The sequence below is a fragment of the Gambusia affinis genome, linkage group LG19, assembly GCF_019740435.1.
Source record: "Gambusia affinis linkage group LG19, SWU_Gaff_1.0, whole genome shotgun sequence".
NCBI classification, from domain to species: Eukaryota; Metazoa; Chordata; class Actinopteri; order Cyprinodontiformes; family Poeciliidae; genus Gambusia; species Gambusia affinis.
The window spans coordinates 11,986,810-12,002,372 of record NC_057886.1 but is presented as its reverse complement, the minus strand read 5'-3'; the positions used below and the strand labels follow the sequence as shown (position 1 = coordinate 12,002,372).

The following is a 15,563-nucleotide window of genomic DNA, read 5'->3' as shown; positions in this document are numbered from 1 at the left end:
ATTCGTTGTTATGAACTATGACGACCCATGCCGCTATTGGCTCAAAGAACGTGGATCTTGCTTTTGACTGCAACAGCGGTTTGTATTACGTTCAACTCATTATGAGTCTCCGAGACCATGTCGCCACCAAAAGAAAAGGACGACAGTCATTAGAAGTTATTTCTACCTCGGCTGTAAGTACAGTGATTTTGGACCCATAAATTAGATATCTATCACTGTTTATTTTGTTGTAAAGTCCTGTGTTTAGTAAGGTCAGCACTGAATGTGAGGTAGACTAGGTCTGTTAATTATGTAATATTTTTTCACATAGGATGCTCAGACAGCAGAGCAAGGGGCAGAGCAGAACGATGGAGAGGTGGCTGGAGCTTCAGGGCTCCAGGTGAGGTGTTAGTTCTCAGATAATATACTGTACTGTGAAATTATCTCAGTAAATATGGCATTTTAGGTGTTAGTCTTAAATTAAGTTAAGCTAATGTGAATACAAACCAGGTTACCACTGGTCAAAAATGGTCGGTGCGGGGGGTGGTCAGTACTAGGTTGTAAGGTCCCACCAAAACCTAGACCAAACCTACGCCCTTGTATTAAAGTACAATGAAATACTATAAAATATTAATCCACTACCTAATTGCCCATAGCATTAAAAAAGTAAAAGTTGGTTAAAGGCTTGTTTCTTTATTTTAAGGCGATTCAAAACAGTTCCTATCAGTAAATAAATGCAGTAGAACTGTAATTGTCCTGTTATATTATGACGTTTTGTGTCCTTTGGGCACAATTATGATGTCCCGCCCTGTTGGTTTCCTCAAAACCGAAACTCAAGGCAGCAGAGGTTCTGAGCAGGCGCAGTACGGTCCGGAGCCGGCAGTTGAGTTGAAGCTGGAGAGAAAAGACTCAGTTGGTCAGACAGAGCAGCGCTGGGCGACAAAGTAACCAAAACCGTCTGTTTTTCTCGCGTTTTCCATCCAACGGAAGAAACGGGTTTGTTAACCTTTTTCCATATTTAACATTCCACATCTCTTATAATCCTCCTCTGTTTTTCTTTTTATTATAAAAAGTTGTGTTTTTTGTACTACTTGTGCCTTGAAATTTCCCCACAGGGACAAATCCAGTGAATTGAATTAAATGTTTGACTGTCAGTGTGATGTTGGAAATCATACTTTGTCGCATTCATGCATGAAAAGAATTTTATGCTCTGATATTTTATATTTTTTGCAGGGTGGAGATAATGAGATGCAAATGTCACAACTGAGGAAGTGAAAAAGAAAAGAAACACAACCATGGGTAAGTTTACCTGCACTCAATAAACAGTTAAATCATCATCATTTGTTCTCATTGTCTAACATGAATTTTGACTTAGCATTTCTGGTTTTAGGTCAATTAATATTGTCTAAATTATTATTGTGCTATGGGACTAAGTTCAAGGCTTTGTGTTCAGTTGACTCGGGCCTGTTGGCCCAAACTTTGGGCGTGTTGGCCACTCCCAAACTTTGACTTTGTTGTCAGTAAGCCTCTTTGAAACTAGTTTGATGGCGTGGTTGGGTTCATTGTTCATATGGAAGACCTATTTGTGGCCAGGCCTAAACTTTCTGAGACTCTTAAGATAATCACGAGGTGTTTCCGCCACATGTTCTTTCCCGATGATTTAATTTATTATGTAAACTGCAGCAATCCCTCTTACAACAAAACATTTGTACAATTTGATGCTGCCTTCCCCACCACAATTAAAATTGTGTTCTTATTAATGCAAATCTTCTCCTCCCTTCAGTAATTAATCTCTGGCTTTTTCAGTAATTAAGTCTTAGGGCTTTAATTTACTCAGGCATGTCTCTTAACAAAAAGGTATTTTGTCTGTGACACAGAGGTGTCATTTGCCAAACTGATAATCTAGAGCCCGTCTTTCCTGAAAGGTATGATACCTAAGTCTTGTTTATTTGATTGGATTGAACAGAGGAGTGTGGTGCTTTCAGACATCTCCAGGGATAAACCTGATCTGTAGAGATCCACAGTTAGCTACCTGATAACTTGCCTGATTTCTTCTGCTTTTGTATAATGTCACATAAGGAAGTGGTGTGGTTCAGTTATTGCCTTAACATCTACAGGTGTGTCTCCAGTTAACTCTTGTGAATTAACTTGTCAGAGGCTAATCAAACCTGTACTTTATCATTTAGGCTTTCATAAAGCACTAAAGACATAGTAGATTTACACAAACTTCTGAATTTGAAGGAAGTCAATATGTGTAATGTTTATATATATCAATATGTAAACATTACAAAAAAAATTATTTTTCTATTTTCAAAAAATAGAACTTTAATTATTTTTGTCTCTTCTTTTTAGCAGAACATCTTGAGAAGTCACCTATAAACTGGACTGAGTCTGATGTAAGTGCCTGGCTAAAGTCGATTGGAGTGAAGGAGCAATATATAGAAAAGCTCCATGAAGAGGAAGTAGATGGACCAACCCTGCTTGCTCTGACAGAGGACTTTTTAAAAACAAAGATTTGCATGAAATCAGGACCTGCTCATTTGATTATCCAAAAAAGAGACACATTGCTTAAATCTCAGAAGAACAAACAAGTCACTAGAGGCAAAAGGTCTGAGTTGGAGCAACAAAAAACAGTTGAAGGTTCTCAAACAGCAGAAGAAGGTTCTGAAGATCCTGTGAGAGTCAGAGAAGTTTCTAAAGAAAGACCAAATGTTCAGAAAGAATGTTTGTTGTCTTCAAAGGAGGATTGCAAACCAAGACCGTTTGATGAAGATGCGATTGATTTTATCTACTTAAAGCACAATGTCCTCCAACCTGAATCAGGGGCTTTCAATTTAATATCTCCTTGCCATGAATACAAGTCTTTTGCTACAGCTGCCACACTGGACCGTACAAGACTCCAGGCAAAGTTTGCCAGGGAAGTTTTTAAATTCGCAACTGGTTGCATGAATATTAGATCAAATGGCACCATACATTTTGGCGTGATGGACAGCAAGGAGAATGAAGGATATGTGCATGGTGAGATAATTGGGATTCCCATAAATGAAAAGGACATCTTTGTAGATGCTTTGGACCTCAGTGAAAAAAGTTTCCGCTCTGACAAGGAGCAAGTACTTCAGTGTGTACGGCCGCCAAGGTTCATTGAAGTTATGGATCTAGAAAGTACAGAAAAGAGATATGTGGTGGAGGTAGACATTGTGCCTTTATTAAGCATTGTGAAGAATAGGGTGTATACAGTACGCCTGCCAAATTTTAAAGAGGCGACTAACAAATTGGAGTTTGAGAAGGAAGTGATTTTTCGAAGGGTTGGCTCAAAGACCGAGCCGGTGAATGACGCAGAGTTAGGGGATTTCTACCAGAGAGTCAAGGACCGGGACACTCAAAGAGATGAAGCAGAGAAAAAGCAGTTTCTCATTGCTCCAGAGATCTGCCAAGATCTTGGTAGGAAGCTCACAATGATCCTGACCAGTGGAAAGAAATTCATCACAAAGGACAAATGGTTCATAATAGTCACAAACAAATTCAAATCCAGCGACCTCAGTAATATCGACTGGCTGCTCAACATGAATGTGTTCTGTGTATTTGACTTTGACCCAGATTCAAAGATATCAGGTCTGTGCAGCAAGTACCTTGAGCACCATGCTGCAAACATGCATTTTCTGCAGAGCTACAGAATGCCTGGTGGCATGAACATAAAGGATTTCACCAACCACCTGCATCTGTTTGAGCAGACTAGCTGGATCTTTTGCAATGGCCGCTCCGATTTCAAAGGGAATGAAACGTCATGTGATGAAATGACCTGGATCAAGACAAAAATGACTTTCCTGCGGGAATCTGTGTCTCTAATCTGTAAACAAATCCTCCCAAAAGGGACATTTCAAGTAATTTTTCTGCTAACATCTCCTGTAGAAAAACCACTCCTGCACACGTTTTATGAGTTTTTCACTGACATGGAAGGTCATGAGGACATAATCTGCATCTGTGAATGTGAAAAGAACTACCACAAGTGGCAAAGCTTTGCAGAGGGTTCCTGTGGAAAAGAAGCTGTTAACAACTCGAGCATTGTTGGGATGAAGATGAGTCATGTGAATGCAACCTTGCAGCATGTACAGCCCATCAAAGCACATGTCAGGAAACACCTGCCTGTCTTTGTGAAAGGGACATGTCTTCTTGAAACACAGATAGAAGAGCAAATGTATTCCCTGGAAATTATTGCCGTCAACCATTGTGATGAAAGCACCAAAGAATTCATCAAGGAGGAGAAAGAAAACATTGAACAGCAGTTTTACCGAGGTGGGAGAGTCACCTGGCTCAATTTCTGGCTTGCTGACTACAAGTATGTTGAAGACGTAATTGAAAGAGATGCTTACCATGAGACATCCCGACTTCTTAATGATGTCTTGAAATTCAATGCTGATCAAACTCCTGTAAACTGCATAAACATTTACCATCACCCAGGAAGTGGTGGTAGCACTGTGGCAAGACAGGTGTTGTGGCACAACAGGAAGGATCTGAGATGTGCAGTTGTGAAGCCTTACCCAGCCTCTGTAGTTGCTCAGCATGCGGTAGAGCTAAGAGAATATGAAGAAAAAGATCCACAGATGTGTCTCCCTGTGCTGCTTCTTCTCGAAGACATTGACAAGGAATATATAGATGATCTGAGGAATGAACTGGAGGTTGCTGTGAACATTAAGCAAATCCAGTATGGAACCCTTTGTTTCATCTTGTTGAGCTGCAGACGTTCACACAATCCAGAGAGGAAATGCAAAGAGTCTCCGCTACAAAATGTTTCTGTAACCCACAAACTGTCTGATCAGGAAAAGAGAAAGTTTGCTGGTAAACGACAAACTCTCGAGGAACGCTATGCACCTGAGTTCATTTTAACATTTGTTTTGATGAGTGAAGGTTTCTCCCAAGATTACATTCAAGACTTTGTAAAACATTTACTTCAGGATATTGACCAAAAATCTGTTGTGACTCATCTTATGCATTATGTTGCTTTGCTGAACACGTATGTTCAAAACTCCTTCATTTCTCAGTCTCATTGTGAAGCTTTGCTTGCCTTAACCGTTCACCTAGAGAGGTTCCGTCAGCATGCGTTTGAGAGTTTGCTCAGTGATCAAGCCAAGCTGGTGTTCTTGCACCTCAGAGACGACAAGACACACATTGGATCAATCAGAATCATCCACCCCCTTGTTGCAAAAGAAATTCTGCAACAACTTCTAGAGGGCAAACAGACCCAAAGCAGACTGGCAATGAATTTGCTCTGCGAGAAGGTGCTGTTTGACCACCGATTTGGAAGGGAGGAGTATTTGACATTTTTAAGACATCTCTTCCTAAGGCGGTCCCGAATCAGTAAAGGGGATGAATGTGATAGTTTCTTCTCTCCCCTTATTGAGCATGTGTGTGACATTGAGAAAAACCCCAACAAAGCAATTGAGTTGTTAAAAGAAGCCTTTGAGTGTTTCAATCAAGATCCATTCTTTGCACAACAGCTTGCGCGACTTCATTACACCTATGAGAAGTTTGAAGAGGCAAAACACTGGGCGGAGACAGCAGCTAAGCAGCTGCCCAATAACTCATACATACTAGACACAAAAGGCCAGGTGTACAGAAAATGGTTTCAAGCAAAATGCAAAGCAATAGAAAACGAGAACAAACCAAAGACGCCCCAAGACACAGTGGATGCTGTGGAGACTGCCCTGAAAGCTCTCGAGTGTTTTCAAGAATGTGAAAGGGCAGCCAATGCAGAGATGGAAGATGTTAATAGCTCTGGATTTTTTTCTGAGGTTGAGGTGGGATGCAGCCTTCTTAAACTGATTTCCTCTCTTCAAGTATTTGCAAACAGAACCAACGGCCATGCTGAATGTATGAAGTACCTGTTAACAGATTACATCCCAGAGGAACTTGACCGTGCCTGGGAACCATTTCATGGCCGTTTGAAGAAACTTCATAAAACAATGCAAGACGCCCTCGAATGGATTTCAGAGGACCTCAGCTACTTTCAGACAGACATTGGAGATGAAGAGGAAACTCCTGAGAGTCCTGAAGAAAAGATAAGTCATCCACTCACATGGCTAGCAAAGAAATCTGCTGAATATGGCAAGTACTTCAGTGAAGCAGATTCTGCTATGCTTCTGAAAAAATGCCAGACGGTTGAAAGCAAACTTACACCTTTTCAGAAACGCATGATTATCTATCATCTTGGTGGAGGGAACATCATATCGATCCTTTCAAAACTAGCTGACCAAAAGGATGCAGTACGTCGTTTGGAGCATATCCTTACTCTATATCCCAGCAACCCATTAAAGGCCAAATTTACACAAAGGGATATTGTCAATTACATAGCAGCACACATTTCCCTAAACTGTCTGTCCCCTCAACCACAAAAAGCAGACCCGCTGAAAGAGCTACAGGCTCTTTGTCGCCAATTTCCAACTGATAAAAAGAAATGTTTGCCAAGTGCTTTGTTCTTGCTTACCATGCTGTTCTGGCCTGAGGATAATGATACAGACCAAGAGAGACAAAGCAAATATGAGATTGTGCAGTCTGCAGTTGAACATCTTGAAAAAGGGTACTGGGCCAAGATGAAAGACATTCCCCAGCGGAAAAGAAGAATCTACACCCATTTTTACTTGGGAAACGGGGATGGGCTGGATAAATTTGTCCACAAGAGAAAGTTTGACAAAATCACACAGGGGTTCTCAGTCTCTGAGAAGCGCCTGAAGTGGTTCAGCGGTGAGGCATGGAAAAGTCCTGAAATTGCCAGCATGCTGAAACGTGTTTCTGGATGGACAGAGGACAGGGTGGTGTACCTTGAGGGTCCCCAGAAAAAGAAGTTTAATATCTTGCCTCTCTTTGTGCCTTCAGTGCCTCATGGTAATGAAAACATTACCTTCTACCTGGGATTCACCTTTAGAGGTCCTGTTGCATGCAACATTCTTGTCAAAAAGTAGCAATCACATAAGTATTGTTTTATTAAATGCTAATCTTACAAAACAAGCTGATGCACAACTTATCATGTTAGTTATCAAGTACTTATTTGTTAGTGGTAAGGTTATTTATGGATATTTCTCACTGTTTGCTCTTTTTTGTATTTCTCAATGTATTTACATAAATAAAATGTTATAAAACGTGGTGACCACTATCTGCTACTTTGTAATTGTATTGTACCAATATGTTTGTGAGCTGAAGAACAATGTTTTCCATGGTTGAATCAAGAAAATGCTTAAGTGTCCAATATACTTTACAAAAACTTTGAAAGACCTAATTTTGCTAATTAGTGAGCACTGGTTTTGTTAAATGTTAAAAGTTTATTTTATCTCATGAAAAATGGTCAGAGCTTTTAAATGTGTTTGTTGTTCAAAGCCCTATGTGTAACATATCTGCATGCAATAAAAATATTTTTTTAAAACTGAAGTTTTATCACTTTGAAGATAGACTTGTCAATCATAAAGAAGATGAGAGAAAAATAATTAAAGATGTAGGGAAGTGACATTTATCTTTAATATTTTTGCTTAAAGTTTTTGTTCAGTAGCATTATTACAGTAAGTACAGTCTCTTCTAGATTTTTGTTTCTCCTCCAAGACTTCAATTTGACTTGAATGTGAATGTGGATTTTTATTGATGCAAATTAATCTAAAGATGAGAAATATATAAAATATATTTGTTTTATTGATGGAAATTAATCTATAGATTATATATATATATATATATATATATATATATATATATATATATATATATATATATATAGTTTCTATAAATTTGCAGTAAAAATATTGTTAAACATTAAGGTAAAAATCGATCCATTGGTTTTGGTTGGAGGCAGATTTATTGCGTTTTAATTTGTTTGTCCTAGCACGCTTGCCTTACTGTTTTTAGCTTCTCTGTTGCTACCTCTGTAGCTTCTGTTGGCTTTATCATCGGTACAGCTTTATTACTCCTGTCACTTATTTTTGTTAACAGTTTAATTTCAATTATACATATGCCGCCGTGCTTCGGGACTTTTTTTTTTATTGAGTCATGTTTTTAATTAACAGCAACATCTTTTCCATAGCACGGTATGCTAAAGAGGAGTTTATTTGAGTGTTTTGATAAGGATGGGTATTTTGTCTACCACAGTGCTCGTCCTTTTTCTGTCTTTGTTAGCGTGTTTATACAAGGATCTTTTGTTCAGCAATGAAGGCAGACTAGTTAGGTCAGGTCATTTTGATCATTATGAGGTCATACTACGTAAAAACCCCGATTATTCTTATCCCAGAGAACCAAAGAGCATTTCAAAGAGTGACATCCACCCAGATATTCCCCAAAGAACCGAAAATTCTAGAGAAACTGAATGCACCACAACTCCAGAGAGTCGGTTTGACTGTGGCAGGGACAGGTTGTTGAGCCAAGAGGAGTGCGAGGACAGAGGGTGCTGCTATGGTCCTCTACCTGGATCTGCAGGACCACCCTGGTGCTTCTTCCCTGCCCTGTACCCAGGCTATGACATGGGACCCCTTACCCCCAGTGAGAAGGGTCAGACTGCCACCCTGACCAGGGCCAACCCTTCCTATCTCCCCAAAGATATCGCCACTCTGAGCCTGGAAGTCATGGCGGAGACTGCAAGCTGCTTTCACATTGTTGTGAGTATTTAAAAATCAAAATGTGCAATTCTTATCATTTAAAGTGTTTTTGCACCCAACACGATTTCTCAGTGCTTTGCTTAGAGCTTTCTTGCAGTTTGTGGTTGTTTATGCCAGTAATTGAATACAATGCATTCGATTTAAATGTTGTTATAGCCTGTTTCTGAGTTTGTTTTACAATACTCCAAAATTATTCATACCCCTCGAACTTTTTCCACATTTTTCACATTACACGCATTAACTTCAATATATTTCACATATATTTTATATGTTAGAGGAGCACAATGTGGTGCACTATTGCAAAGTGGAATAAAAATTATATGTGGTTTTGAAAATAAGTAAAGTGAGATGTGCTTTTGAATTAAGGCGCTTAATTTTTATAGTATCTGTGATAATGGAAGGTGAACCCCTTTTATTTCCAGTGTTTAAATTAAACCTCTAATTGACTGTTTACTTATTTAATTGGGTGACTTCTGCAGATAATTATTTGCACGTCAAATGAAGTAACCAAAGAAAAAAGGGACAGGTTTAAGTGTATAAAAGTCTCTTCCAAGACAAGCTCTATTTAACTAACTTTTTTCAAGACTTTTAATCCTTCACCTGTGATTATGTGAATGTTTTTGGGTTTGAGTGACATAAGTTTTCTCTGTAGTTAAAGGATCCATCCTCTCAGCGGTATGAAGTCCCCCTCCTAGCTGGTAGCGTTCAGACAGAAGCATATACCCAGGATGTTCTCTTCACAACCGAATTCCAGCATGATCCCTTCGGTTTCATAGTGCGACGCAAGTCCAATGGGAGGGTTCTGTATGTATCGCTGTCTTTAATCCTTGTGGAGGTCATGCCTGCCCAGCCTTTCCTGTTTGCTGCCATTATTAGGAAGAAATTGATAAAAGTTTATCTGTGTCTTTGCCTTCTGAGTTTAGTATGAACACCACAGTTGCTCCCTTGCTGTTTGCTGACCAATACCTGCAGCTGTCCACCTCTCTGGCCTCCTCTTTGGTGTCTGGCCTTGGAGAACATTACACCTCTCTTGTCCTGGACCTCAACTGGACATCATGGACTCTTTGGAACAGAGACATGGCACCACATGTGAGTCTGTTACAGTGAGTGCAACCTGAGTTCACCAAGTCGGTTTCCAAATATTAGCAGCAGAATAATAATCAGCAGAATGAATTATATGCATTCCTATATATATAAACTTTTGTCTTTCACTACAGGCTGACGCTAACCTCTATGGCTCCCATCCATTCTACATAGTGCAGGAAGATGACGGCTTAGCACATGGAGTTTTTCTTCTCAACAGCAATGCAATTGGTAGTCCTCTCTTTCCCTCTGCACATTGTTGTTGACGTAAATTATTTTACAGAAACATGTGCAAAATAATAAATTTTCATGTGTTGCCTCAACTCATCATCCAAAGGTTTTCTGATTATTTTTTGTTTGACTGGTGCAAAGTTCTTCACATAATTTTCTTACTGGATAATAAACATACTATTCTATAGTGCTTTGCAAAATGTATTAATACCCTTTAGAGTTTTAGCATCTTTTTACGTTATTATCTCCATAATAACATATTAGGGCCATTGTAGATAGAAAAAAAAATAGTGCATCTATCTTCAATTCATTTCTGACCTACTTTCCTGTCCTTGATGAAAGATTACCACAGCATGATGCTGCTACTACTATTTGTCAACATAGAGACAATGTGTTCACAATGTTTTATTTTCTTTACAGTAATTACGTTTCACAAAGGAGATAAATACAAATGAAAACCCCACTTTTCAAATTTTCTTTTGAAAACTATGGATATTTTAGTCACTTCTATGCACTAATGTGTGACTGGAGGATGCTGGATGTAGATGGGAAAACAAAAAAGTTACCTAAAACAGTGGTTTTTAAATATAAACTGAGATGCGTAATAAAACTCGGGGGAAGCTAAACTAAAACCTCTGTAATCTTTTTGTGATGTTTGTTTTTTTAAAGTCTCTACTGTGCGGACATATTGTATCTTATATATAGTATATGCAACTTTTTTGAAATGTCTCTGTAGAAGTGATACTGCAGCCAACACCAGCTCTCACATGGGTATCCACTGGTGGAATCCTGGATCTGTACATTTTCTTGGGTCCTGACCCCCAAAGTGTGATACGACAATACCTCCAGGTCATTGGTATGTATTTTCCTGTTTTACTGAGTTCTAGTAACACATATCCAAATAGTACAAGACATACAAACATGCATGTGACTTGTAGCTTTTGAGTAGACATTTTTTTGTTTCTTTTTCCAGGGTATCCCATGATGCCTCCTTATTGGTCTCTGGGCTTTCATCTTTGTCGCTGGGGTTATACAACTACTAATGCAACCCGCATGGTTGCAGAACGCATGCACAGTGCAAACTTTCCTATGGTAAATGAAACAAAACCACTTGCTAATTGTATGTAGAAAAAAATATTTTTAGTCTTTTACACATTTGCATTCTTAAAAGTCCACATGTCTGAGTTTAGTAATATGTTAGATTCTTAATTACATTTTAAATGTTAACTGCATGCAGAGAGAAGTGATCTGGAAAATTTTGGTTTTATTTTGTAGAAATATATTAAAGAATTTAAAAAATTAAGTCTGCAAATATTGCAAAAGGCTCAGTAATTTTATTACTTTCATAATAATACAGACAGGATCAGTTATATCAAAATCAGTCTGACTTTTGTAAAAGTCGAAAGTATAAATGGTTTGATTCAGTTGCTTCATTTATTTTTGAGAGTATTTAATGTTTTTCACCTCCAGGATGTGCAGTGGAATGACCTGGACTATGCAGACAAGAGAAGGGTGTTCACCTTCGACCCTGTGCGATTTGGTGATCTTCCGGAGATGGTCCAGGAGTTTCATAAGAAAGGCATAAAGTACGTCCTCATTCTGGTAGGACATCTTTAAAATTTGACATTTTTAACTATTACAGTTTGTTTTTTTATTTGGATTCAGAAAGGAAGCAGGATCTACAGCCATTTTTTTACAACAACTTCAATAAAATTAAAGTAAAAGTAGTCGTTGACCAACTCATCCAGTAGATGGCAGCAAAACTCTTTTACAGTGAAACTCCAGTGTTTTATCTTGGTTTGTTTCTTCCCTAGGATCCGGGCATTAGCAGCACCAGCCCCCCTGGAACATACCCGCCTTTTGAAAATGGTGTGAAACGAGACGTGTTTATTAAGAATGCAACTGGAGACATTCTGATAGGCAAGGTTTGAGCCCATTTTTAGATCATTATATTGAGTCACCTGAGTACCAAGCTCTTCATTTACCGTCATATAAGCCAGGTGTTTGTCCTGTGCACACAGGTTTGGCCCGGCCCAACAGCATTTCCTGACTTCACCAAACCCGAGGCCAGGCAGTGGTGGGAGGACTGCATCAGAGACTTCTTCTCTAAAGTTCCTGTAGATGGTCTGTGGATTGTGAGTTCACAAAAACAAAGAAGCATACTATACAGATCATTGGTTTACATCTGAAGGACATATTTTCAGACTGAGTACTTACAAGCTTAAATCTCTAAAATAATTGACATTGTGCTGTTGCTTCCTACCAGGATATGAATGAACCGTCCAGTTTTGTCCAGGGATCAGTGGTGGGCTGCCCTGACAGTGAGCTTGAGAAACCACCATACACACCTAGTAAGTGTATTAGATACTTATCACTGGCTTGCAACTATAGTAGCCCAAAAAAGTACTCACACAGCTTGAATCTGTATACATTTTGGATTTTATTTAATGAACTAGCAAAAAGTAATTCACAATAGGGATGAATAAAAAGGCTTTTTTAGATTTTCATTTGTGAAATTATTTTGAAATTAATGTAGTATATCTTTTCATATAACAATTCTTCACTACTTTGTGCCACAGAATTCCAATAAAATATTTTGAAGTTTGGGATAAAAAAAAATCTGAAGAAGTTCAAGGGGTAGCAATACTTTATAGATGGAAATGAAAAAAAAAACAAAAAAAAAAAAAACTTTTTTCCCCCACCAATTAGATTGGAGCTATAAATCTTTTCCAAATATCACACAAACAGGGGTGGTTGGAGGCCAGTTGAACTCAGGGACCATATGTATGTCGGCACAGCAGCAGCTGTCCAGTCATTACAACCTGCACAATCTGTACGGATTGACTGAAGCTTATGCAACGCACAGGTCAGACTATGCAACCATGTTATTATTACTTGAATTGGTGTTATTGTAAAATAACACTAATTTACCAATTCAAGAATAGAGAGATAAAAACTACAATAAAGCAACTTCTTAACATGCAGATGTAGGTATTGGTTTTGCCGCACATTAATCCTGTTTACTATGTTTTCATTCTCAGCGCTCTCATGACCATTCAGGGGAAGAGACCCTTTGTTTTGTCTCGCTCCTCGTTCCCCGGCATCGGGCGGTTTTCTGGAGTGTGGACAGGAGATGTGAGGAGTGACTGGGAGCAGCTTCGGTTCTCCATCCCTGGTGAGTAAATACCAAGTGTCAAAGGTCATGCCAGTGCATTTTTGTGGAAATTTGGTCTCAATACAAACTTGCGCCAGAATAAATGGTTTACTTTTGTTCTATTTTTACATAGCCGTGCTGCAGTTCAGCCTGTTCGGAGTCCCCCTGGTGGGAGCGGACATATGCGGCTTTGAAGGCAACACCAACGAGGAGTTGTGTGTTCGATGGATGCAGCTTGGCACCTTTTATCCGTTTATGAGGAACCACAATGACAAGCCCAATGCTGTGAGACTCAAAGTTTATGTGATTGTTTTTAATAGTGTAATGGGGATTTTATATTATGAGAAATTTCCCTGTTTTCTCTTGTCCTGTCCCTCAGCCTCAGGAGCCGTTTGTATTTGGGCAGAAGGCCCAAGCAGCCATGCGGACTGTGTTGAACCTCCGCTACTCCCTTCTACCGTTCCTCTATACTCTCTTCCATCGCGCACACACATCTGCTGACACTGTAGCTAGGCCCCTCTTCATGGAGTATGTGCTTTCTTCTTCTGTCCTTTTAATGTCACATGAAACTAAAATATCTCAACCCCTTTTCGTTCTTTTCTCTGTGTTTTTGTAACTCTCAGGTTTCCCTCCGACCCTCATTGTCGTACCATAGACCAACAGTTCCTGTGGGGGAGTTCACTTCTCATCAGTCCTGTTTTAGAGCAAGGCGCAGTAGAGCTGAGCGCGTACCTACCTGCTGGCACTTGGTACCACCTGCAAAATGTAAGTAGCAGTGCAGTTTTTGTTACTTAGAAAAGTGTTTACACCTTTTGAACCTGTTCATATTTTCATTTTGCAACTACAACCATAAACTGTGATGTTCTTTGTTTTGGAAATCTTTTTACACAAAAAATCAGAAAAGTGATTTTGTGTTTAGCTCCCTTTACTCCAAAACCCTCCATAAAGGTCAGTGCAACCAATTTGGTTCCTAAGTCACCAAAAGTAGTAAATAGAGTCCACTTGTGTATTTTAAATTACAGAATAAAGGTGCTCTGCTAAAATGAGACCAAAATTAAACCTTTTGGGCAAAGTGCAAAACCCCATATGTGGTGGGAAGCCCTCTGCAAAATAGGTGAGACTATAATAAAAGATGAACTAGTTGTCATGTGTTGGATTGGTCCAGTCAAAGATCAGTGCTAATTGGTAACACATAATGCCTAAAGATTAAAATCAGTTCTTTTCAAAGGCTCTCTTTATCCATTCAGACTGATCTTGAGCTATTTTGCAAAGAATGTTGGGCAAAAAAGATCAACTTTTATAAGTAGAGAAATGTCTTGAAAGATAAAATAATGTTCTCACTTTTTTAATTGCAAGAAATGTCAAAAGTCATACAGAATTTTCTTTACACATCACCATTATGCACTACTGTGGTTGGTCTATTACATAGTACCTTGGTAAAATACATTGAAGTTTTTGGTTATACAAAATATAAAATGCCATATGTTTTAAAAGACCTTTCTATTTCACTTACATCTCTTTTTCTTTCTCAAAGGGTCAGCCTTTCCACAGTAACGGTCAGTACGTTCAGCTATCGGCCCCTCTGGAAACAATCAACGTTCATGTGAGGGAGGGGCACATCATCCCCCAGCAGGTGGGAGTCAGCTCTACAGAATTAGAGAGAAAACAGCTTGGATTTTGTTTCAGTTTTTGTCTCAGCACAATGGATGAAGTGGACAATTTGTTCCTCGTGTTTTAGTTTACAGGATTTGCTTGATAAACTGCACAAACCAGTTTGAAGGTTAATTCTGGTATGCTCATTAGCTTGATAGTGTCTTTCGTAACGTATTGCTGTATTTCAGTAAAAAAAAAAAAACTGTTTTGAAATACTGCATAATCTTCTTTTGTTTTCTATGAAGGAACCTGCTTTGACCACTGCAGCTTCACGTGAAAACCAGTTCTTCCTGACGGTGGCGCTGTCCACTGGTGGCTGGGCACGGGGGGAGTTGTTCTGGGATGACGGAGACAGCCTTAGAACCTTTGAAACACAAAACTATTGTTATGTTAACTTCACTGCTGGACAGGTAGGCACAGTGGTTAGCAGAAGTATTCATACCACGTCAACTACCGGTAAACCCTTTTGATACGTTTGAAGTCTGTTTAATGCACCTTAAGATGAGAGTGAAGATGTGTTTGATCTGGAAGTTTTAATCATTGCAAATCCTGATTATAGTCAGGATTTTATTTGGACTCTGACTAACAGATGTGTTTAATTATTTCCGCTTTACTTCAGTCGCAGATAGTCAGCAACCCTCTCAACCTCAATGGAGCTTTGGCCAGTCTTCTTCTGGGAGGCGTCCAGGTGTTTGGAGTGGCTTCACAACCTCTTTATGTCTTGGTTAATGGAGAGAAAGTTATAGACTTTACGTATAAGATTGACACAAAGGTGAGTTCTGGGTTAGACAGTACTTTTTGCTTTGATGCTTTTCAATTACAGCAAAAATAATAAA

The 15,563-nt window shown here is 39.0% G+C and overlaps 3 protein-coding genes across 4 annotated transcripts in view; all 3 read left to right on the top strand.

Moving 5' to 3' along the window:
* Positions 1–873: 873 nt before the first annotated feature.
* On the top strand, positions 874–7,372 carry samd9l (sterile alpha motif domain containing 9 like). 2 transcript variants are annotated; one of them, XM_044101236.1, is made up of 3 exons: positions 874–975; positions 1,213–1,278; positions 2,335–7,372. In XM_044101236.1, exons 2-3 carry the CDS (start codon positions 1,275–1,277, stop codon positions 6,933–6,935), a joined length of 4,605 nt encoding a protein of 1,534 aa, XP_043957171.1. In that variant the 5' UTR covers positions 874–975; positions 1,213–1,274; the 3' UTR covers positions 6,936–7,372. The 2 variants fall into 2 exon arrangements, with proteins under 2 accessions (XP_043957171.1, XP_043957170.1); XM_044101235.1 differs by having other exon boundaries at positions 2,332–7,372.
* Positions 7,373–7,809: 437 nt separating this feature from the next.
* gaa (alpha glucosidase) overlaps positions 7,810–15,563 on the top strand; it is an 8,093-nt gene continuing 339 nt past the window's right edge. Inside the window, exons 1-18 of the mRNA XM_044101232.1 lie at positions 7,810–8,606; positions 9,259–9,410; positions 9,530–9,695; positions 9,824–9,920; positions 10,657–10,776; positions 10,894–11,012; positions 11,391–11,522; positions 11,735–11,845; positions 11,942–12,055; positions 12,187–12,271; positions 12,669–12,786; positions 12,962–13,095; positions 13,208–13,359; positions 13,454–13,602; positions 13,698–13,839; positions 14,609–14,707; positions 14,973–15,137; positions 15,347–15,499. Of these exons, the coding sequence (XP_043957167.1) occupies positions 8,082–8,606; positions 9,259–9,410; positions 9,530–9,695; positions 9,824–9,920; positions 10,657–10,776; positions 10,894–11,012; positions 11,391–11,522; positions 11,735–11,845; positions 11,942–12,055; positions 12,187–12,271; positions 12,669–12,786; positions 12,962–13,095; positions 13,208–13,359; positions 13,454–13,602; positions 13,698–13,839; positions 14,609–14,707; positions 14,973–15,137; positions 15,347–15,499 (2,733 nt within the window). The 5' untranslated portion in view covers positions 7,810–8,081. The remainder of the gene's footprint in view (positions 8,607–9,258; positions 9,411–9,529; positions 9,696–9,823; positions 9,921–10,656; positions 10,777–10,893; positions 11,013–11,390; positions 11,523–11,734; positions 11,846–11,941; positions 12,056–12,186; positions 12,272–12,668; positions 12,787–12,961; positions 13,096–13,207; positions 13,360–13,453; positions 13,603–13,697; positions 13,840–14,608; positions 14,708–14,972; positions 15,138–15,346; positions 15,500–15,563) is intronic.
* Positions 15,376–15,563, top strand: part of tbc1d16 (TBC1 domain family, member 16) — a 27,877-nt gene continuing 27,689 nt past the window's right edge. The window contains exon 1 of the mRNA XM_044101233.1: positions 15,376–15,499. The gene's annotated coding sequence lies outside the window, so the exon portion shown is untranslated. The remainder of the gene's footprint in view (positions 15,500–15,563) is intronic.